The sequence below is a fragment of the Aythya fuligula genome, chromosome 4, assembly GCF_009819795.1.
Source record: "Aythya fuligula isolate bAytFul2 chromosome 4, bAytFul2.pri, whole genome shotgun sequence".
In the NCBI taxonomy this organism is placed as follows: Eukaryota; Metazoa; Chordata; class Aves; order Anseriformes; family Anatidae; genus Aythya; species Aythya fuligula.
The window spans coordinates 74148113-74172908 of NC_045562.1; the positions used below are offsets into that span (position 1 = coordinate 74148113).

General features: G+C 43.5%; 1 protein-coding gene across 1 annotated transcript in view; it reads right to left on the reverse strand.

Moving 5' to 3' along the window:
• Positions 1-224: 224 nt before the first annotated feature.
• Positions 225-24796, reverse strand: part of DDRGK1 (DDRGK domain containing 1) — a 36157-nt gene continuing 11585 nt past the window's right edge. Inside the window, exons 3-9 of the mRNA XM_032186720.1 lie at positions 22327-22433; positions 20279-20380; positions 10275-10397; positions 8143-8181; positions 3698-3754; positions 2463-2511; positions 225-1379 (exon numbers count right to left, since the gene is read on the reverse strand). Coding sequence (XP_032042611.1) covers positions 1207-1379; positions 2463-2511; positions 3698-3754; positions 8143-8181; positions 10275-10397; positions 20279-20380; positions 22327-22433 — 650 coding nt within the window. The 3' untranslated portion in view covers positions 225-1206. The remainder of the gene's footprint in view (positions 1380-2462; positions 2512-3697; positions 3755-8142; positions 8182-10274; positions 10398-20278; positions 20381-22326; positions 22434-24796) is intronic.

Consider the following 24796-nt stretch of genomic DNA (forward strand, 5'->3'; position numbering starts at 1 on the left):
TCCTTCCATTGTTCTGCTGCTATCTCACCTCCCTGATAACACAGCTTTCAGTCTACTTAATTCACCTCTAAGTTTGGCAGCGACAAAGCCAGCTCCCCCTGTCCTCCCCAATTACCGCATATCCACAGAGATTCTGTTGAATACAGAAAAGAGAATTAACAAAGCATCAATTAGGCTATTAAAAAATAAATATTCTTATGCAGGAAATACACTGACAGCTATAATTAAGATATTAATAATCGTTTACTTGTAACATTAATTGCGTGACTCATCCTGCCTGAATTTTTATACATCCAAAACACAAAGGCCATGGAGCGGGGGTGTCTGAGGCCTTCAGACACACTGAGCTGGCTCTTACTTCGGAGGATGAATCATCAGAACCTGGTTGGTATCATTAGGATTGTCCTGCACAATAAATGCGGCGAGTTAGCCTTTCCCTGGAGGTGTCTCTGTCTCTTGGCTACGGAAAAATAACACAGCTTGGCTGCGAGTAAACTTCTGACATCGTATAAAGCAAACAAAACATTGACATAGCAAAGGTTTTCTGAAATAACCTCCAGAAGTTTTAAAAACAAAGCACTGCAGAAGGTTTTCGCATTTCAGTACGAACAGAGACGCACGTGCAGTGTTTTCTTTTTGCTATATCCTTCCAACTTCGATGCAGAAGGCAAAATCCACAAGCCTCATCCCCACAGACCTACTGTTCCAGCCTGCGTTTGTCATCGCCGCAGTTATACGGCTACGTGAGAGCAAAGCCAGCCTGCAGAATCCAGAATGCAATCAGAGCCAAATATATCATCAAATATATTATCAAATGTATTTAAAATACATCTGAGACATCAGAATTTGGAAACAACAAGAAGTATGGGTACAGTCACACCACAGTGACTGCCAAGATAAAGTAGGCAGGTACCAATTACTGATATCCCTGAGGTCACACGAGTGTTTAAGCCCCACGTTCTTTGCTAGCTTCTGCTGTACAATTTTTACATCAGCTCTAAAGAACCAAAAGCAAAATTTCCAATCAAGTCTTGCAGCTAATTTTCAATTTTTTCATTTTCAGTCAAGTCTTGCAGCTGATCTTTAAACAAAGCGTCCTGCCTCCAAACACCGCAGATGGACTAGAGGGGTCCCTGCTTGCTTTTTATTTATGTGGCTTATTTATTAAAAGGTTAAACTCCCTCTGTATTTTCTCGTGTCATGGCTTCATGCCACAGTTGGAGCAACAGCTTGGCTGTCAGGCTGGAGGTTGATCAGGGAATTGCTTGCTTGGACCAGCTCGGCGATGGAGACTCGTCCCCTCTCCTTGATATACCGAGCCACGGCAGCCATCTCCTCTGGCGTGATGTAGATGAACTTTCCTCTGTCATCAATCACACCTACGGGGGAAAAAGAAAGGACCTCGAAGTCAGCACTTTGGCTCCTCTCACTTCCCGACAGACATCAGTTACTTCTTTTTGGAAGGGCCGTTTGAAGTGCTGAGGCTGCATTTCATATCTAGGGCAGGCAGAACAGCACGCCAGCAGCCAGGCTTTTATTTCCATCTCTGTTGTTGGGCTTCTGAATGGGGCTCTGACAATACCTGAGTGCCTGGGTAAGAGTAATTTGGTTCAGCAAGTGATGCATTTTTTTTTTCACTGTGCGTGGCTGGCTGGGAGTATCGCAACAGCTACTTCAGGTACCTTGCATTGGTGCTGACATTCCAGGCAGAAGGAAAAAAAAGCAAAGCAGGAGGGCCCAGGAGGAGATTCAGAGCTCCTCCAGAGCCCAGCTCAGCCTTTCCACCATACCCTCTGAAAGCTCAGCTTCTGTATTTTGGTTGCTCCATCAAGAGTGAGAACAGACCTCTCTGTTCTTAACACATTATGGGATCAAACGTAAGGCAGGGAGACTTACTGGCATGCCACAGTCATACCCAGCACAGTATAAATCCTTATGTTTTAATTCAGATCACTTTTAGGTCATTTAAATGGGTTTCCACAAGCACACAGCGAGAAACAACTATCAGGTCAGTAAATGTCTGCGTTGGCACCTCCACTACTTCATTCTCAGAAAGAAACAGACCGACCAGCAATAAAAGCATCTTGTTCAGACAGGAGCTACCCGCGTGCTCAGCCCCTGCTTACATTCCAACTTTGATTGCGTAGGTCTGTGGCTAGGAACGAGCACTTCACTTCCTGCAGCTCTAAGCTTCGGAGAGCTCCGCAGTGTTTGCTTATCCCACAGCACGCCGTACCCCTGCACTGGCCACTTCATCTTTAAAACAGGCGTGCAAACTACCTCCAAAACATCCAAATGATTCTTTAAAAGTCCGACTTTGGAGGACAGGATTTGCAGCTGGGTGCTCAGTAACCCCCCTAACAAAGTTTAAAGCAGAAATTTCACAGAGCCACAGTAAAGGCATTTTCTGCACCACCTATTCACCAGCTAAAATACACCCCCACTTGTGTTTTAGCTGTCACCTGTTAGAGTGCCATCTGCCATCAGGTCCTGGATTCTGTTAATTGCTTCCTGTTCAGGAGAGAAAAAGGAATAAACTGGTCAAGAGGAAGGCAAAAAAAAAACATTTCACACGTTCAGACAGACTAGAGAAGGCTGCTTACACTTAATTCCTCAGCATTAAACACTCCAGTGAAGGACACACATCAGCGTTTCCACACAGATGGATGCAGTAAGCCCTTTGTCAGAAATGGTTTGCTCTTAGATGGATGATGTGAACCTCTGCAACTTGGGGTGCTCACAGAACTTCTCTACCCTCAAAAGAGGCTTTTACCTGTAAATTACCTGGCTGTATCATGGAAGGGGGGGCTATTACATCTTCCCAGGGAAAGGCTGTATGTGCCAGTGCAATATGCCAGTTCCAGAACCTGGCTACACTCCTTACATTCCGGAGCTTTTTATTTTATTGTTATTTATTTTTTTATTTATTTTTTTCCTGCTCCATTTCAGAGGAGACCTCTTCTACCAAGCCAAAGAGCACTTTGTGTAATTTATCGCTGGGTTAACTCTCTGGTTACTCCAAGCCCACAGTTCCACTACGTGTTAAACTGCTTTTTAAGTTCGGATAACCTTGGTTTCTGCTTCTCTCACCCACTTGCTACCATAGGAAGGGATGCCACCCGCTGGATCAGGTTGCTCAGGGCCTCATCCAACCTGGCCTCGAACACCTCCAGGGCTGGAGCATCCACACCATGAGCTCACTTTGACAGGCTCTACGTGGTGCAGAGAGGGTCCATGTTCTTAAGTAATGCACCACAAGTTACAAATTCTTACATGTTCCAAGAATACACAACCAAGTGGAGCAAAACAGCTCCTATCTACTGACTGCACGCAAACATAACAACGTGTACAGTTATGCAGGCAGAATCTCAGCTTGTTTTACCTCTGCTCCGGATTCCCAATACCCCAAATTGCTTTGTTATTGGATTTGCAAAAATCTGTAAGCTCCGTTAGCCAACAAGCAGCTGTGCCAGAGGCAGACCGAGCACTTTTCACTAACATCCCGGTACGCCAGCAATCTCTTGCTGGCTTGATGATTCTCTGACAAATGGCCACATTTCCTGCGCTGGCTTTGCTGACCTGCACAAAAATCCAAGCATTTTCAGCAGTTGCGGAGGTGTTATCCTTAATTACCCACTTTCTCTCTCATGCTTTTAAAGTTATAAGCAATAACTGCCCCCCGAAAGGCAGTACTTACCTGTGTCCTTAAACCCAAGTGGGAAGCTAAGTCCTCCAGCTGAATTACCTTTGTTTTCTACGGAAACAAACAAGAGTTACGTGCAGCTGATGAACTCGAGGGTTAGCATATCTTTTTCCTTTCAAATAAAAACGCATTTAATGGACAAAGTAGGACCTGTCGTTCTAACTTTTCATAGCGAGCAGTTCTCTGTGGCAAAAACCTTTAAGGTACATCACTGAAACCAGTCTGCTCCGTGGCAAGACTGGATGCTCTGACCCACTTCAGCGAAGGCTCGAATACATTTGCCAGGGCTCATCCTGAACCTTTTGTTCCCTTACAGGACACGTGAGCACAGGCGCATTAAGCCTCTGTGCTCCCTGCCCCCAAATTTCTCAACTGCCACCTCTAACCCCCAGTGTGCTTTGGCAAGATCCCTTTTTGTTTGAGAGGTGTTTCAAAACCCCTTTTAAAACGATCGCTGGCCTGTACCAGAGCATACACAGAACTTCAGAGGGGTTAAATGTTAAATGCTTTAGTTTGTTTTATGAATGCCATGTGTATTAACGGCATAATCACCTTCCTAAGCTAATGAAGATATTGTTAAACCAGTCAGAGCTGGGCGTGCGCTGCTAGCCCACTCCTGCATAAGCCGCGTGATGGTGTCTGAGAACGAAGGCAGATGCAGAAACTGCAAATTCTCATTTTGCTTTTGAAAGAGGCTTGCTGCAGCCTTTCTCAGGCAGGAGCCAGTCACCAGGGCTCACATCTGGTTTTACGCTTCTCTGTAGCTCCAGAGAATTACACAGAAAACACCTGGTGCACTCATCTGGAGCTACTTGGTTCCTGTTTTCTGGTCTGCAAAAAGTTTTAGAAACTCATCTGTTTTGTGCAGCACCGCTGTTTGTACGGACAAAGGATGCACTGTTGTTTGTAAGGAATTTGGGAAATATAAAACTTCTGAAAACGGTTCAGTTAGCGTTCTGGAGGGCACTCCTAGGAGCTGTACACGTAAAGCCACATTTACGTTACTGGATGGAATGCTCCAAATGACAAACACATTTGTTTCTGATCCTGAGAGCACACTGGAAGGACACTGAAAGACTAAAGAGGCTGAAATAGATGAACCTTTTTCGTTAATGAAACCAGGCAAAAAAAAGAAAAAAAGCCACACACAGACTTAGCAGTTGTGAAGTTTGATGCAGCCAAGCTAGAGAACTGAATACCATGGACTGAACACATGGACTTGGAACCAGTCCATGGAATTCAGTTCTCAGAGCTGGGAACTGCCAAGGTTCGTCACATCTTCTTTTAAAAGGGCAGGGGGTGCAAAGCCACATCCAAATGAGAAAACCAGGATTTAAACCTTCGCTTCCAGATATTCACCCTCAGAGACCAAGTTCACTGGAAGCTTTCTACTACAGATCCTGCTGTGAGTAAGAGAGCAGAGGATGGGATGGAATCAGGACCCACTCCCCTGCCACTCTGAAATATAATGACATTATCAGGTCCCAAGGCAGCACGACACCACCACGCACTCCACGTTTTAGAGGCAGGTTTAACTTTCAGAGAGCAATATATATAACGTCCATGCTTTACCAAATCCATTTAACTTCAGGTGTGCTTCCACTGCTGTCTCCAACGAGGTTGGAAACAAAGCAAGAGCTCCCAGGATTAAGATGAAGAGAACTTTTTTCCTTATTTTGCAAGCATAAGTTTTGTTGAAGAAAAAAATAAAAGGAAAGGAAGGAATAAAGCCTCTGAGTCCTTCTCTATCCCTTTCCAACACCGACCACAGAGCTTGGTGTTTTAATCTGCTGCCTATAATTCAGAAGCACTCAATGATACCCTGTCATGTCTTTAACCTCTGCCCACTTATTTTTCTTTTCCGAGGTGCTGAGATAGCTCACAGGTGTGTCATGTGCACCGCTGACTAAGAGGGCCCCAACGGAAGGCAGATGTTCAGCTTTCAGAAGGGCAGAACAGGGGGCTTCAATCCTTTTGGTGCCTCTGAGCAAAATCCCTTTTAAAGCAATCCCACAAGGCAGGGCTGGAGAAAAGAGACCGCATCCCACTCCAAACACCCTTAAGAATGAAGCGTGAGGTGAGCTACCTCCAGCCAGTAGTATCAGTGAGACAGATTATTCTACAGAAAGGACTAAATCCAATTTTATTTTTTAAAGTGCCAATTGCTCTTTCAATCCTATAAGTTTCGCAGACTGCCACTAGCAGCTTAGCTCTGCTTCTTGATGGCAAGTCAATAGTTTTTGGGAATAGAACAGACGATGGGGGCAATGCAGAGCCTATGCATGAAGCATCCTTTCAAGATTAAAAAAGTAATAAGACTTGTAAAAAGAAAGTGATGCCCCAGTTCTACAACTGATTTCTGCATAGGAAGCCAGGTGTTGAAGCTCTTCTGAATTTGGTGCTTCGGCACAGGCTTAATTTCTCTGACGTCAAGTAAAAGTGACTAATATAAAACTATACGTGTGCTTAAACACTGAACTGAGACTTTGTGACTAATCTGTTCCAGCCATTAGAGCCACCGGGGCAACGTGCAGAACAAGAGCCTATTGTGTGATCCCTCGGAAGCCCTTCCAGTTTTAGTGGGAGATCCCAAGGGACACCGACATAACCTATTGTTCCACCTGCTGTTATCTCCGGGCAGCTTGTTTGTGAGTCAAGAGCAGCACAATTTCGTTAATTCAGGGTTTGAATTAACCTCAAAAGCCACAGAAGGGAACATGCGACTGGGATAACACCACACCACGTAGTCCCTTTCCACAGTAAGGGACTGAAACAGAGGATGTTTTAGCAGACGTGGACACTTCCAAGTTCCCCCCTCTTTCAGAGAAATCCTTCTGGAGCACTGGAACCACTGCATGGCTCCGAAATGAAGTGCACTGATGGCTCACTTTCACTTTATAGTTTTAATTAGGCTTTTTAATGAGCTTTTCCATGCTATTCTCAGCCATCTCACCTGCATTTCGTGGTGTTTCTGAGCTGAGCTGACTGGCTTATGCTGGGGACGTAGTAAGCGATCGGGGGCTATTTTTTTTTTTGGGTTGCAGCAATGAAGATGTGCCCTAACTCTGAGTGCTGCTAGCTTAAACATTTCCAAATTACCACCAGAGATCAGGTGTCAGGAGATCTTTCTGATCAGGAGATCAGAAAGCATTTGACAGAAGTCTTTTTGCCACCTACCTGGTCTGGTGGGAGGTGTCCCTGCCCGTAGCAGGAGGGTTGGAATCAGATGATCTTTAAGGTCCCTTCCAACCCAAACCATTCTATAGATTCTGTGAAAAGAACACAGCCTCCCACTGTGGCCCTACGGCAATGGGATATACCAAAAGTCCCAAAGACAGCCGAAGCAGAGAGCAGCACAGCAGAAGATGCTTGCAGTATAGCCTTGTGGTAACCCTGGAACCATCAAGGCATTTTCCAGACTTGGACAGCAATCACTCAAATTGATTCCTGGTGTAAAACTACCAGGAGACACAAACATGTCTGTAACTCCGAGTTCTTTGTGGGGTAGTGGAGATGCAAAACCAACCCAGAATGTGGGATTTTGGGTTAACGGAATGATTAGGAGGTTGATTATTATGATTAGGTGAAACTTTTCACACAGTCGCAATATGTTCTCAGACAAGAGTCCAGTTTCCACTAAAGGCCCAAAGGGACTAATGAGGACAAAAGATTTGCATGACTTTTGTTAGACTAAGAGTAGAAAAGCACGTTTGAATTTGGATGTACCGATAGGGGAGGAAGAAGCATTTGTTGTTACAGATCAAAAGTGGAAAACCTCATGAACACATCAGAGGTTTTAAATAACCAACCATGTCATATCATGAGAGGTAGAATAAAACACACCCTGTTAAAAACAAGTTATCCTTTCCTTAAATACCCCTAAAAATACCATCGAGACAGCGTTGTCATTTGCACAAATAAAAGCAAGAAAAGAAACCACGCAGAAGGTTTGAGTGACCTTTATGATGCCGGTGTTTCAAACAAACACATCCTGCATGGCAGGCCACATGCTGGCACAGCAATTCTCATTCATGCTGAGCTGAGATGTGGAGATTGCTTTCTACATCAGTAGCTGATATTCACAAACAAAAAGCTCAAACGTCCCAAATCCCACTCAGCAGCAAACGTTTCTGTTCATAAACCCTGAGGGTGCCCCACCAGGTGCAGAGTTCATGCACACCTACCTTATGAATTAGGGTAGGAGCTACGATCTTGCCCCCAAAAGCCAAGACAAAGCTATAATTAATGTCATGTTAACGATGATGGACACATTCATGCACGATTAAGTGAATAATGAAGGCTTTATCTAAGCCATCACTTTTGTTACTTGTTGAATATTTAAGTAAATCGAAGAGGAAGTAAGGATTTCCCTTCTTTCTGCAAGTCAGCTCTTTGACACAGCTATTTCACACATGGAAGGTGAAGAAAGGCCAACTTACCTTAACATACTCGAGAAATTCCATTAGAAAGCTGCGAGACTGGATACAGCAAGGAAAACAATCATTATTTTAAATTCATAAACATTAAATGCATCAGAAACTTGCTTAGTACAAATATTATAAGAGTGTTTAGCATGCATACTTCTACAGTTTCACAAAAACACACAGAGAAGGAGATTTTGAAATGGAGAAAAAATAGATTTAATCTTAACTAGAAATATATGATAGGTATTTTCTAAGCCAGAACATTGCTCAAGCACAATTTGTGTTTAAGGCTTTTTTTGAAAGGAAGGAAATCCTGGAATCTTTTCTTCTTTACATCATACGTACTCTGAAATAACCACATCTGGGTGAGTCTGTGCATCATGTATTAAGTTACACATATACACCGAGGACATTTTGTACACTTTTGTGAAGTACAGAGTGATTCAGGAGATGGCTCAGGCAGATGGTCAAGTGTAGCACACAGCTGCACAGCACATGTGGAAGCTCGAGCCCTTTTCAAAGCTATGCACCTGAAATCCGGTATTTTAATAGAAGTGGCTCAATTTTCAAAGGCAATGCAAACAAGGTGCATTTCAGCTAACAGGAGATCGGGTTACCCTGCAACCCTGGAAATCAATCAGCCTTAATTAACTGCCTAACTGCGGGCTCAGGCCCTTAACTTCAAGCAGGGGTTTCGGCAGGCTGCCCCCAAACCCACACGGCAGAGTTTGCCGTTGTAACAGGACACCAAAACGCCTCCGTGCATCATCAGCCAGCAGACAGAAGGACGGCCTGGCATCTTTCAAAGGCGGATGCCTCCAAATAACCGTGTACCTGTGATTGTTTCTGAAGACGACTTTCAAATCGCCTGCTATTAAAGTTCTACCTCCCCGCCCTTACCAAAGATATTTTATGTTGAGATCTGTGCATCATCAACGGCCTCCCAGGCTCCTCTGAGCCAGGAACACCCTTCCCTGCTCCCACATATCGAAAAATTAATTTCTCCTTGTCTGTGCTCACACAGTTGCCTGTCAATAAACACTTCCTAGCTCCTGGTTTTGAAGGGATTTTCAATAGCAAGATACAACTTCTCGGCATTAATCCCAGCACGATGGAGGAATTTCTGCTAAAAGGAAGGGTTCCTCAGGGAGAACATACGGCTAAGGTCAAGGTGTTCTGAAGAATTACAAACACCTCAGCCCAAAGCCACTCCCAGTTGTGCTAAGTGCAAACCCATTCAGTTCAAAAAGGGGAATTGAGCTGAGGAGCAAGGGGAACAAACCCACACGACCCTGGAAAAAAAAAAAAGTTACCCATCATGAAATCAATAGGATGGCTCCAATCTGACAGCTGCCACCCCGGAGCCATTTCAGCATTTGACAGCAATTAAAATTAGGCTAACGTGTCTTTTTTTTTTTTTTTTTTTTTTCTCAGCAGACTAAGAACACTGCCTCCCACAACAGAACCTTTTCAAGTTTGCAGCGCTATTATGTCAAGTATCACATTTCAACCACCATCCCCAGCAGCTCGCCTGCAGGCAGCCACAGGAGGAGCAGGCTAGAACATTATGCAGGCTTCGAAACGCTATCAAAACCAACAGTCACTTGCAACACCAAACGGACAGCTTTCCAGTGGAAAACCCACAGGCACCTAAGCTGTGTCCTGTTATTTCTCTTACTAGAAGTGTTACAAGTTTTGTCCCAGCTTGATTTTTTCATTTGATTTCACAGCAGCTCTGCTCCTCTAGAAAACACCACCAAAAAACTAACAATTTCCCTGAAGATATGTGGACAAATTTAGCCCTGCTTTCACCTGGCTCACCAGCACACGGTACATGGGTAGGGCAGAGCTGACGACAGTGTAAGGATGTCTGACTCCTGGGATGAGTTTTATTTCTGTCCTTACACGAAGGGAGGAGAGGACTCATTTCCAGAGACATGCACTTGCCTTAGAACTGACAGTCTGGAGCGAGGAACTGCAGCATTCCCCAGGAAATACTCCAGGTGAACATGTACCATCTACACAGCTTAACTTTTAAAAGCAGAAACATTTGGTTTGATCCCATTTTACAAGAGGCAGAATGTAGTAAGGACAATCCAAGTCTAACAAAGACAAAGGAAGCTGCAGTAAGGAACTAAGGTACCTACCTCTTCCTCTGTCATTTTTTCTTCCACCCCTTCCTCTTCAACTACAAAACTCTCCTTCAGCTTCAGGTACTCTTCATACTCTCTCTTCTCCTCTTCTTCTTTTGCCTTCCTTTTTTCCTCTTCCTGGACAGGAAAGACGACAAGTGATCAGTTTGCTCCTCACCCAAAGGAGGTTTAGCTCTAAGTACAGGAGCATCTCTTTTATCTGCAGCCTGGTTGCACTGTGACAGCAGACAAAAAGCTTCCAGAATGCATCTTAAGTTCTCCCTCGATGGCATCATTAAATTCACAAGCTGCTCTGCCACCCTTAAGACAGAAACCATCTGACACGGTGATGTAAGCTCGCACAGAATACACCTAGGCTGGCTCTAAAGAGGTCTACCACGGGGAAAAAAAACCCTCCTATATAGCAAACTCTTGTCTTAATTTGCATGAACACATTTCTTCTGCAGCTCCCGTGACAGGAAGTTCCTGCCCCTAACTGCACTTTGATGCAACATCCACATTTTCAGCAACTAGCCCCAGTTTTGCTCTCAGCTGCCTGGGGTCCGATGGGAGGGATCACAAAGAGTTATCCTGGTGCCCACTTGTGTGCATGAAGTAAGAGTTTCGGGTAAATCTCTAAAGACATGCAAGCAAGGTATGTCTGCATGGGATGTAAAGAACCATAGCAATTGTTTTGTACATAGGGAGAAAGATGTGATTGCATTAAAAAAAAAAAAGTTATTTTACAAGTTTGACTGTTAATCAAAGCCTACAGGCTCCACTTTTAGTTATGTGCAATAAAAATACTTTCGGTTACCTAAAGTGAGAAAAATGTCAAAGTTTTCAAAATCACATGCAAAAAATAAATTGCTGACCCAGAAAACTCTAAGCCCCGAATCAGGGGAGTGGTGATGCACACTGGGCAATGTAGAAGAGTCACCCATCCACAGCCAAACTGCAACGTCAAGTTTTTAATGTGACAGGTTACATAAAAAGTATGTCAAATAAGAATAGGATTTTACTTGGCACTCATCGTTTTGCAGCTTTCTGTGATTTTATTTCAACATTTCTTTTGCTAGTCTCAAAAGCTTACACATTTACCTTCACCCAGAAGGAGGTTTCCTTACACCAGTTTCTGCTGCAGAGAAATTTATGTTAGTGCAGCACACAGGACAATGAGATTCCAGCTCCACCAGCCTCTGCTTGCTGTCACATCGCAAAGGACTGATTAATACCTAGAAATGTGAGTTCTTCGAGTTTAAGTGAGAGCCTCTGTGCTTTCCTTTACTATCAGCACAGGAATCGATCCCCTAAAGAACAACTGTATTGATTCCTAAACACTTGTCACCCTGCATCTATGACACTAATTGGTAATTGCTTCCCTAAATGGCTCGAAAGCAAACACTTGTTCCATTAAGACAGGAACAGGTCATCAAGCATACTGAAAAATGGCTGCATTTAAAAAGAGAGCATGTAAAACAAACCCAGCAGGTATCAGAAATAGGCACAGGAGTGTCACTCTTCAATTAAAACTGCAGAGAGAGAAAGTGTATTATGTCCCAGCCACATTTAACCAAACTCCTGAGAAGTCACGAAAAGGAATGCCAGCAACTTTCAAGGATGAGAAAAGCAGGACTAAGAGGATCTTACTGTATCTGAAAAGTCAAAGCCATTTTTAACCTCTATCTCATCGAAAAAAAAAAAACAAATTACAGATCTGAGGAAGCTCCTGAGACAAAACGAGACCATTTTCTGGGTCATTCATCACCGTAATGATTATTAGCAAAAGCCCAGCAGTAATTTTTTCCTTGCGTTACAGGTGCCAAGAACAACATAACCACACTTCATTTGGAAGCGACAGCAATTGTTCTTTCTTGTAAGTACATCAAATTGAATCTCCATCCTGGAAATACGAGAATAAGGTTCTTCCCCTGGTCTATTACAGAAGTTGTGATTTAACGTGAGTTGAAATGAGAAAAAAATGGCAAAAATTGAAAAAGTGCTCAGGCAAATAATTTCTGGATAGGTCTATGAAAAAAAAATATTAAAAAGACAGCGTCTGATTTACAACAGAGCAACAACTGAGCACTATTTTCCTTTCTGGAAGGTCTAACAACAAACAAACAAGACCCATTCCCACCTTCCTTACCTGCCTGAAGAACAGAATCTTATTTTTTTCTAAAGCACAGCTGCACACTCATATCAGTAATTCCATTTTCACCACACACTTGTAGGTGTGTCTGCTGCGAGACCAGCAAAGCACTCAGCTACCAGTCCTGCACTTGTGGTTTCCTTAAAAACCCAAATCTGCTTGTTTTCCAGCTCCTACATTTTCACACTGTGAGCAGCAGCGTGTCTCCAGGTGGTCTGCAAAAAGGCTTTGATAGCTACAGCATGTCAGCCCTCGTGGTTCCTGCTGGTTGGAGAGGCCTCCATAACGCTAAGTATTTCCAGAAGCTTTTTCAGCAAACAACTCAAAACCCGGCCACTCCCTGCACTGCCTCACGTACCTTACTACCTAAACCGAACCACGATTGAAGCTGTAAAAAGAAAAGCTGATCTGTAAGCTGGTTCAAAGCAAAAGGAGAGATGACTTTGTACAACTGCACTGGGAAAAGCAACCAGCACGGAGGTGGGCAGGGGAAAACCTGCTGCAACCCCACTGTCTGTTAGAGGGTCATTTCAGCGAGTTTTACACCACCACACTGGGGCATGTGGAAGAGTGCCAGGCACACAGCAGCTGCATGGGAGGTGTAGGGTCAGATTCAGACAGGTTGCATTCCCATGAAAAAACAGCTCGTGGATTATGCATAAACCCCCCAAAACACTGAGCCTACTGATTAAACAGAGCCCATGTATGGCTTTATGCAAGTAAAAAGCCCCCTGTATGAATTAAATGAATTAAATTGAATTAAAAAACCCCCACATCTTTACTCGTCAGGTTCCTTTGCCCCTCCCCACTCTAATTTCATATCAACTGCGGTGGAGTTCAGTGGTAATGCATGTGTGCTTAGGGGAGAGAGAATTGCTGGGCCACCTCCCTTTGGTGATGGGTGGGGTGCTGGGGAAATCCCGGCAGCACGGAAATTTGGTAACTGCTGATGCTCACCTTCAGCTGCCCGCTTTTTTTTTTTTTTTTTGTTTTTTTTTTTTTTTTTTGAAGCACGTTCGTTTCTGTCCTCACCCACCTAAATCTTACCCAAACCGGGGGCCTGCCGCAGTGTGGATTTGTTTTCGATGGGTTTTACTGTAACGCACCTGAAGGACAAACTCTCCCACTCTGATCACGTCTTCGTTAGAAGGAGGGGGAAAAAATGAAAGGAAACCACTCAAATATTTCCTCCTTCTCTCCTTTCTCTGACCAAACAGTCACTACTGGACCAGCTCTGCCTGCTTGCTGTGAGTCTCACCAGACACCTTGCATGGCAAAGCCCCAACTTCCCAAGTCCCACACGCTCTGTGCATCTCTGGCACTTTGGGAGACACTTCTCAACCTCCTCCTTATACCAGGTGTGGTCAGCTCTGACTTCCTACCGCACCCTGTCCTTCCACTGCTCTGCAGGCTCCTTCTGTTCCACCTGCCCACCGAGGACCTGGGTTTGCTGTGAGGCTCCTTTCAGATCGTTGCCTTCTGTCTACGTTTTACCTTGAGCTCAACGATCATCTTAATGACATCAAAAATATCAGTTGTGCCAACTGCACGAGATCCCAGCCTTCCATCAGCTGAAATCCAGAGGAATCTGAAAACTTTTAGGCTTACAGCTGGAAGCAGACCCCAGCTCTTGGCACCATAAACCCTTCTGGATCCTGGGAATGCTCCTTGAGCTCTGTTTGGGCTGGCTGAGGGCTTACAGCCTTTGAAGGTTTATCAGGTGAGGACCCTTACAGCACTGTCCTGCAAGAAGATATTGAAGCAGCCTCCAGCTTTCAAGGCAGTAACCCATTTAAGGTGACACCGACACTAAGCGATATCAGCCTGGATGGTAAGTAGCTTTTCTGAGAGCTTCTCCTAAGCAGCTTTCCCTGAGAGCAAACTGCTGGTTGTGTGCTGCACCACGGCTCCTCCAGATCAGATAAAGGGCCAAGCTGCTGACAAACACAGTGTTTATAGGCAGCTTATTCTACTGCGAAGTGGAAGAGATCTCCCTGCGAGTGAGGAAGGTAGAGCAAAGGCTGGACTTTCCTCAGTCACCAACTGCTATCAGTTGTTCCTTGCTTGTAGCTGTTTTGTTACAGGCAGAATGAGGGAAAGAGCATCAGTTCCTACACCAAATGGTCTGAGGTTCACGGACCAAAGAGACCCTTCTCATTTAAAATCCAGTTCTTGTGCTGTTAGTGCAGGTCCTGCAGGAAGCAAACAGGGACTTGACAAGTAAGTGATATGACACAGCACGTTTATTTCTGAGATTCCTCTCCCTTGCCACTTTTCAGACAGAAAATAAAACCTTTAGAAAGGCAGAATAAGCATTTCCTACAAGTCCTTATCCCACCAAATTCAGCGCAGAGAGAGTCTGCAGCAAGCTTTTCATTTTGTACTAATAAAGAAGTTAATTTTCAGTAAAGTGTGTAAACTGATGCTTCACCTGAAACTCAGTCGTCTCCACCAGCCTCCAGGACCACCCTGGTTGTGGATGAGGAGGAGACTGAAACACCAACCAGTCAGTGGAAGCCTCTGCTGAGAAGCACACACACCTTGATGTTCATGTAACACTACATGGAATAAAAAACCCAACATTTTGAAACTTGGTACCCATTCTTACATGATTAAATGTCAAAGAGTTGAAACTTTGCGGTCTTAGTTTCCAAAAGCTCCAGCAGCACCCTCGGGATCATTATCCAATCCTCCATTCCTGCAGCTCTGAAGATCCAGCCCATTTTCATTTAGGTACTTAAATGCAAAGCAGAACCCCTACCTAAATGAGGTTTCCTGACTCTGGAAACTTTGGGCACAGCTGTGCTTGAGCAACACAGACCTTGTTTTAATAAAACAGTGAACAACCACCAGACCCCACTCCCACTGTGGCCTTTTATTTCACAACCACGGGTAGCTTGCTCAGTGGAAGCTTGGCAGTTTCTCTGCTGTATCAAGCTGTGTTTCAAGAGCAGCTCACACTGCAACGGATTTGCAGGCAGCACACCCCATGCAAGGCTGCATTTTAACATAGAGGAGATCACCACGAGCCTTGCATCTGCATAAGCAGTTTCCTTAGCAGAGCAAAGGTAGGCTGAGGGAGTAAAATCTACAAAAATCCCTGTGCACAGGAAAAAAAAAAAAAAGCTCTTAGGCGAGCAATATGCGAGGCTTTGTATAGAGACACTGTTTTGCAACATCAGAGGAAGTTCGCTCTCATTGATAAGGTGTCGGTTGGTAAACCATCTCACCACTAAAAAACTCCAAGAGTGAAAGGGAAATCCCCAGGGTAAAGCAGAGCTGAAGCAAACGCCAATTATAAAAGGAGCTTCCTCGCATGCATAGCCAATCAGGTCAGCAGAACACTGGAAAGGAAACTTGAATTTAAAAATATATTATCTGGTCCGCAACACTGGAGCCAGGGGGCAACCACATTTTATTTATATGTGCTTACAAATATATTTGAATAGAACCAGGGAGATATTTTTCTCAAGAATATGTGAGATGTTAGCCCCCGTAGCCCCCCTGAAGCTACAGTTCCCACTTGTAGGTCATTGCGTAGAACTGGCCCAAAATAATTGGAGAGAGGTGTCTGTTTGCATATAGAGGAAAGTGGGTTTCCATCTGACCCGAGAATTCATTATTTCCACTACACTCCATGTCTCAAACCATTGCGTGGGATGCATGTGAAAGGGTTAACAGTCCCGGTGACTTTATCGAAGATCAACACCGGGGGATTTCTACAAGATCTACGCCCTGATTTTGTATCCTCCTCTGTTTGGCTTCCCTCATTATCTGACAAACTTTTAGGCAGCGTTTAACGGGGCAGGAATAATCCAGTGCTGCTGGATAGGCTTCAGCCAGAAGTTTAAGGGTGCAGCTGAAAGGAAGCTCTCCTTGACACAAAGCCAATCTCTGTGCTCACAGAAGTTAGCAAAATTTGGGTAACAGCTTCTGGGAGAGAGGTTGGGAAAAAAAAAAACAACACAACATTTAACTGAAGTTTAGCTAACAAAGCTGTTTGGAGACTAGCTGCTCATCACTTAAGTTCTCTTGTAAATACAGTAACGAAAATTATTTGCATTTAAATTAAATAAAGCCTGACCACCAAATTTATGGGAAAGCCTGAATTCAAACCTTTGAACGTGCAGCGGAAGAACATGGCCAATGCATGCAGTTAAAACATTTATTTTGGAGGTTTTAAGCCTTCATCCTTGGTCCTAATACATTTCCTGAAGTGCAGGAGAGTAGAGAAATAAAAACTAAGAACAGATTTCCTGCTGTCACTATACCTGCAGAAATAATCTGATGTACTGGAAAAGGAAGGGGAAAAATAATGAAGCCATCTGACAACCGTAACATTTCTCAGACAAACTTCAGCAATAAACTCGAAATTTCTGGTGCTCTGTGGGATTATGTGAACTACAGAAATGTCAGGAACCAAGCTGCCTCCAAAATCGTAGTCAGCTACCGTCTGTTTTGTAATTTCATGACTATCAATCACCACTTGAGCTACCTTTCATCACTTCGTGTTTCCATCTTAAAACTTATCCAGAGGAATAGTTGCACCACAAGCACAGTCCACAAGAGATTACTGGGGACAAAATGTTACTTGTGGAAATGAAGAATCCTTTCTCTAGAGGAATGTACAAATGACATTTTATCCTATGTATTCCAAAAAAACTAACCAAACCCCCAACAATCCCTCTTCCTTTTATACGAGCCTGGAATAGAAAGACAGCACTTTTTACACCATACAATCAGTTTGTAACAAGATTTTAAAGATAAAGTGTTATGATCATAAAGACAGGCTGTGCTTACACATGCAGAAATCGAGTATCTATTAGTTCATTTTCCCTCCTATCACCAAGTCAAGTCTCCAGCACTGAAGTCTTGTTATTACCACGCTCCCTGTAAGGTTGCTTTCTGGGCTGACTGAAGCAGGAACTCAAGCAACACAGCCTCACCACGTACATATCTTGAATTGTTCTGCTTCCTGTTAAAGACTCCGATGGACACAGACTTAAAAATATTAGAAAACAGTTGAGGAAGACTATTAAATATCAGAGACATTTATTTGATCCACACTGGAAATGGATTATCTTATTCGTCTTAGACCCAGGCAAAAAATAATTAAAATTGAATACACTTTTATCGAGTAGTAGAATAATGTGATGTAGGCTGGTGGGGTGGTTTGCTGTCCTGATAAAAATTACTGGGGAGAAAGACATCCCCCAGAAAAAAAAAAAAAAAAAAGGTAAAATTACAGAATTAAGTAGCCAAGGAAGCTATCACCTAAAGCGTTTTAGTACAGTTTTTATCAGGAATATTGAAAATCTAATTCAAAACAAATGACATTTTTCTCATTCGACCAAAATAAATTACTCAGCCCTAAATTGAACAGAAGGCAACTTAAAAAAAAAAAAAGTTAAATATGTTAATGAGTAGTTTCTGTGTGAAAAGATCTCTACCTAGTTAGAATTGCACCCTTATTTGCAACTCAACTCCTCAACCATGGCTGACTGCTCCTGATCAGCCAGCTGCACTGCTAAACCCCAGGCCCAACTCGGAGGGAATCACCAGGATAACATCTTCGTCTGGCATTACAGCCCACTTGGAACAGGTTGTCCAAGATCAACTGCTGTTTGATTAGCAATTCCCCTGCCTTGCTGGCTGCCACTGAAAGGAACTGACCTCTTTTTTGGCCTCCTCTAAACGAAGTGATGCTGAAGCAATGCTAGCACCCAGCCAGGGTGCTCTCCTACTTCCCTCTGGAGCATCGGGCTCTTCATGTTTTATTTCAATCAATAAATTCCCAAAATCTTAAGAAAAATAATTTAAAAAGTCAGGGACCTGGGTGGAGACAAAACATTTAAGGATACACTGCTAGAGGAAGACTTGCCATCTGAGTTGTCTCTTATGCCTGTAAGATGGACAAATCCCACAGCAAGCAGGATGTGCAGCAGATGGGTACTTTATAGGCAAACAGAGCTCATCTTGTCTCTTTCTGCACTGGAAGTATGAGGGGGAAAAATGGGAAACGTGTAAGAGAAAAGGAGAGCAGTCACATGGACCACAAGGCAGAAGCTGGTGCTATTGAATTGCACAAGAAGGGGAAAAGCAGGAGGTAGAGATCCATAGGAAACCAGGTTTGATGGTTCTGTGTCACAAAACAGCTCAGCTACGCACAGGAGTGGCTCAGACTAGCCAAGATGAGTTATCCAACCTCAGGGTTATGCCTTGGCCACTGTTAGACACTTCTGAACTGATACATCTTTCCTTAGACCTGCAGTGTTGGAATACTTGGTCCCCTAGAAGTTTCTTTAAGTTTTTTTTAAGCAAAGTCTTGGACCCTGTTACATAGCCTGGCGTTGTAGAACTGACATTCTCCTCATACAATTTTTCTGAAATTCAGGAGCCTTCTACTGAAGGAAAGGGAACAAGACAGTTCAAGAAAAATAGATTTTTTTGGAGTGTAAACATAAAATGTACCTTGTAGAAAATCGATTGTATCTATGAGATCTTTCATATGTGCATAATGTATGGAAAAATGATTAAAAAATGTCTTTATCCTGCCTTCATGCCTTCAGCAGAAGGGAAAAATGTCTTTTAAAAATGTTATCAACAACCCACCCTACTCATACAGTTCCTGCATAGAACAAATTAAAATAAATCTGCTCACAACAAAGCACAGACACAGATCTCCAATCACATATATCATGGAAAATTTGTGCTGAAAGCTGATGGCTCCACTCCCCTGGGACAGCAATTATTCAGCACAGAACACCTTGGCCCTTGCCTCCAGAAGCACTCTGCAGAGCTACCACACGACTTGCTCAAGCAGCGAGGAGCATGAAGCTCCCTCCTAGTTCTCAGCCAGCAGCACTGATGCCTAGAATACACAAAGCAGTTTTGAAATAAGTTTGCCACCCCCACTGATGCAGCTATTTAACAAAGGCATTTCAGTCGCACAGGATCTGTTTTTCTGGGTCACTCCCGCTACCACATACCTTCATATACGCTCAGCTTCGAAATCTTTAATTGTGAAGTGCATGCAAATGTGCTTAATTAGAATAAAATTGTATAATTTTACATGACAGTTGCAAAATCGGTTGCTAGCGTCTTTCGCTTTCTGCCCTGCTGGTTACAGCTGTCGGACAGGCAGAGCTAATGAGTATCAGCAACCGGCACAAGTTGCAACATGAGAAGTTTTATCAGGGGTGTAATCAAACACTGCAAGCGGGGCCCTGCATGGTTGAGAAATCTCCATCCGTAGAGGCATTCAAAGCTTGGCTGGACGAGGTTCTGGGCAACCTGCTGTGACTGGACATCCCTGGAGCAAGGGGACAGAGCACAGCACCTGCAGAGGTCCCCTCCAACCCGTGCTGTTCCATGATTCTGATACCCACACTTCTATCTGTCACCAAGCTGGCACCCCCAGAACTTCACCTGCTGTTTGATGCAACTCCTTTCTTCATATATTCACATTTAGACAGATCCCAGACAGACCAACAGCCAACTTTAACAGCTATGTTTGTCAACATAACAAATTGACCATCAAATCTGTCACTACAGCACACAGCTGCAGCAGGCAGGCTGCTGGATCCACTGTCAGGAGACTGGGTTTTGTTGTGTACTGGTGTGTACTGGTGTTTGGAGCAGGGGCTTTCACTTCTGCCAAGCACCTGGGGGAGCAACGCTACGACCCACAACTGAAATCACCGAGCATTACTGCAAGTCATATAAAATGGAGCAATAAAAAAAATAATAAAAGACGTATACAATAGTATTGAAAACCAAAGGGAATTCTGCTTCTCTGTAAAACCTCTAATCAACCTCAAAGCCCAACTTGGTTGGAATTTCCACGTGTAACTACAACCAATCCCACCTGTCGCTCTTCCTCGAGACGTATTCTCTCCTCTTCTTTCCGCCTTTCCTCCTCTCTCTTTGACTCAAGTTTTTTCCGTTCCTCTCGCTCTGCTTCTTCAGCCTTAAAAAAAAAAACAAAAAAACAAAAAACAACACGTAGCGTTATGCAAGAGAAGCTTTAATCCTCCTGAATATAGATTTTGTAATTTCATATTGTGAGGCCATGGGGAGTTTTCTCACTATCTTCCTTGTATGCCTGTTCAGAATTTAAAAAAACTAATAAAACAAGTAATTATGATTTAACTTCTTTTCCCCCTAGACCTTCAAAATACTTAACATTGCCTAAGTTTTAAAATTACCCTTACGTTATCTGCTTCTCAATAAGCATTTTCAAGCTGGGTACATGCATATGAAATTATTTGTATAGAGATATGATGGAATAACACGACTTTTCCCTTAAAATTTAGCTAGAATGGATTCTAAGGTGAAGAAAAAACAGAGAGGGGGATGATCTGTAAAACCAAATACATTCAAACTTTATCATTAACCTGGGGAGAATCTCTGAAAGTAAATGACTTGAAATCATTTTACTATTATTTTAAACCAAACCTAGCAAAGACTTTTTTTTTTTTTTTTTTTAAGTGCTTAGGGTCTTCTTTTTAGAGATTTATTTTTTAAAAGTTGTTTTTAGCCTATTTAGTACACCTAAATTTGAAAATACGTTAGGAGAACAAGCAGAAGACACTGAAATGGAGGATCTGTGGCTTTGACTGTTTCAGCAAAAAAAGACCTAACCAAGGAATTTATTTGTCTACATGGGAAAATAAAAATCAGCACGTTCTAAAATGAAAAAAAAAATTCCTCACTCTACCAGCTGATGCTTATCTTCATTCAACTCTGCTCAAATTTTCCACAAAAAAAAAAAAGGGGGTAATTAAACAGAATGAACACGGAAAGTAATGACAAAATGGTTAGCACAGAATGAGTGAGAAAAGGATCGTAATGGAAGCTTATATAACAATCTAGTTTGTTTATTACCAACCACCCTATCTATAGAACACACCGGTGTAAAGGAGAAATGGCATTTAAAGTTCAGGTTACTCTAAAAGTCTCAGCACGGGTTTCACTGGCTTTGTTTGGACCCTCTACATATTAGAAATGTAGTCAGAAACACTTGTTTTTTTTTTTAAAAACAGATGCATCAAGTCCATTGTGCACTTCACCTTTTATGCAAAGGCTGTTTCAGGGCTGTTTCCCCTCCTTGCAACCCCACGTTCCACGTTACAGAACTATACCGAGTTTGTAAAAGAACAAGTAGAAGAACTGGAAGAAATTAATGCAAACTTGCAGCCATCCACAAGCACACTGCACAACGCAAGTTTCACAAAACCTGTTGTCTCCCTGGAATTAAGAGCAATGTGGTGGGCAAAATTGAAAAAAGAAATGCAGAAGTATTTAAATGAGTAGTTTTACACACTTTACATTTAAAAACAAGCAACTGAGAAGTTAGTGTGCTTGCTATATACACTTTGCCTCTGTTTAACAACCAAATTTCAAGCAAAAACTGACTGCAACATAGATTTCAGCTGATTACAGGGTCTGCTCTTTATCTCCTCACCCTCCAACAGAACAGCAAACCTGGATAAACTTGTAGGGAGTCTTCCCACTAAGAAAGCACATGAACCACTACTCACAACTGCCCACGGCTTTGATTGCAGACCCACTTTTACAACAATGCTGTGTGGGCTTTTGAGAGATGTTTTTTTTTCCCCCCCTTAAGGGCAGACAGCACTGACATCGAGCTGCAAGCCAGTGCGAACAGCCCATAAAGAGCATCCAGGAGTAACTCCTTTCTCCTCCCCTTAAAAATCCAGAGAACCCAGTGGAAAGCCAGCGAGTGACAGCCTTGAGATGTGACAGAAAAAGCGTTTTTAAAACAAAATCCTAACAGTTGTAGTGATCACACTGCCTTTGCTTCTCCTGGGTGTCTGTTACTACCAGTTTTTAACTAAGCATCACACGATTCAGGCTCTGCTCTGGGCTTTATACGTGGCAGGAAATGCTTACCTCTCTCTGTGCTTTCCTGGCTTGTTTCTCTTCTAATTTCCTCTGCTTTTTTGCTCCAATTTTCCCAGATACCTGAAGTTCTGGCACCTCCTCAGCATCGTCTTCCTCTGCAAGATGACATTAAAGAGCAAACAACAACATTTAGATCATCTGTGAAAAGAGCATTCAAGAAACTTCACTGCTTCCTAGGAAAGCAGCAGCAGATGGAAAGGAGACACACGTATTTCAGACAAGATCTATTAGATGGAAAAAGGCAAAAGAAACTCACACAGAACTGCCAAAGCCACAAAGTCAGAAAAAAAGGCAACGCATACTCAACTCAGAGGTAAAAATGTACTTGATATTTTGAAGGAAGAGTTTTACAAATGTTTCCTGCTTTCCACAATTACAAGATATAATTTCCTTTACATACTGACAACTGTTAATGCATCTTCACTGCTCCTCACCCAGCTGCAGAGATCTTCCCTCAGCCCAGCACGAGAGACATCCATCCAAAAAGGAGAATTCAGAACATGCCACTCGTCCAGTGGTTCTAGCTTGGCATAAGTAGCATTTATAGGAGGAGGGAAAACAACCCTGCAGTGCAAATTTTGGGCTTGACTGCAACGAAATTATACGTAAGTAGCTCACTGTTGTATGACGAGGGGTTGTTCATAAGGAGGATTTCTGCAGCTGTGGGATATGAAAGCGTCGTGCACAAATGGAGAGCAAATGCGTTACGTTCCTGCTCACCTAGGGGCTAACCAAGGCTAAAGAGCTTTTAAAAAGCCATTTCCTTTCCTTCCCTCACCGCCCCCCACCTCAAATATTTAGTGAGCATTATTCACTAGTGTAAATGAGCCCTTGATTCTTCCACAGGAGGACTGCAGGCTGATCTCAGCCCTCAAAGAGAGACCATCCACTCGCTTTATCGAACCCCACACGACTGAGATTCCCTCTCCACAGACCACAGTTCCTTTTTCCCCCCCCTCCTTTCGAAGGAACCCAGAGAAATTGCTACTAAAGAAGCACATGAACAACACTCACCCTTCTTTTTTATATGTGGAATTAGGTTTGAAACCCTTTTGTTTTACTAATTCCAATACACAGCACGGCGCTATGGTTAAGCCACCGAGACACATCAACAGAAACAAGTGCAACTGAGAGCTGTGTAGGTGGCTCTCAAGTAATTTAGCTGTTTTCAGGATCTGGAAGTTAATACGAGGCAGGCTCGCTAGCTTGGGCTTCAGACAAACGCTGGTAGCTGATTACTGAGATGATCAAAAGGGTTCCCCCTTCCTCCACCACAACCGGGTGCAACAGGGACACTCAGATTTGACACAGTTGCTTTTATGATTTTGCTGAACCTTAAAATAACTCCATTTTTTTAAATACTAGGCCAAGGGGAGTTCCAAATGCAATGAGCACAACCTGACATCAGCAGGCAGTACTCCTAATTCACAGTTTAACGCAGGTATTCTTCCTTAGGCCATTACTTTGGGAAAACATGACAAATATAAAATGCTATCTATGATGCTATTCAACCCAAAGCTCTGAGCGCTTCTCAGATTTCAGCTACATTAAAAATACCTGAGCCAGAGGTCAGGCAGAAGTGTAGCGAGGCACTTTTCCAGTCCCGGATCAAGTATGCCTTTGTTCAGTAATGTTTGCTTTCCTCCTCCTCCTATTTTTTTCTAGTGGATGGGATCGCATCGAACAAAAGCCAAGATGCGGTGCTGCCGACAGCCCATGATTCAGCCCAGCACGAAAGGTCAACAACGTGCTAAACCTGGGCGCAATTAACACGTGCTAAATAAACCCCAACACGCTGATGAGGATATAAGCTCTTGGCAGAAGGGTTTGGTGAATCCATGAGCTGTTACAGCAGAAGAGCTGCACAAAAGCAGGGCGGCTGCTGCACAAAGCATCCAAAAACTGAAAGAGGTTATTGATTTAATTCCAGTCACTTCAATAGCAGATCTGAGAGGGGTCAGGCCGTGGTACCTCTTGTGCTTCAGCTGGGATGCCAGGCCTGTTGCATGCTTTGTCCTCGTGTGTTATGAGAGCAGTTTGTCACCCGCAGCAGCGGGGCTGAGCGGCCTGTACTCACTCAGGGAGCGTAACATCAGACATCTCCGTACTGCTGAAGGTAAGAATTGTTTTGTTTGAAGGGCGATTTTCTGTACAGCTCATCCGAAGGCTTAAAATGTGGCAGCTCTGGGATGGACGGAGGGCTGCGGCAGGAAAGGGACAGCAGTTGAGCAATCCACATTTGACACAAGCAGTTTTTCAGCAGGAACCTGTTCCCAATTCTTTATCAGTCAGGTAAAGAGCACCAGATCTCAAGGCACAGAGAACCCTCTTCAACTGAACTGCTCAGATGTGACACGAGGAGACACCTGCCATCAGGGTCTCCAGATGCTCTGGTCCATCTCTGGAGAGTTCAGTGCAACTATTTCAACATTTCCAGAGCTTGCAGAGCATTCCCAGC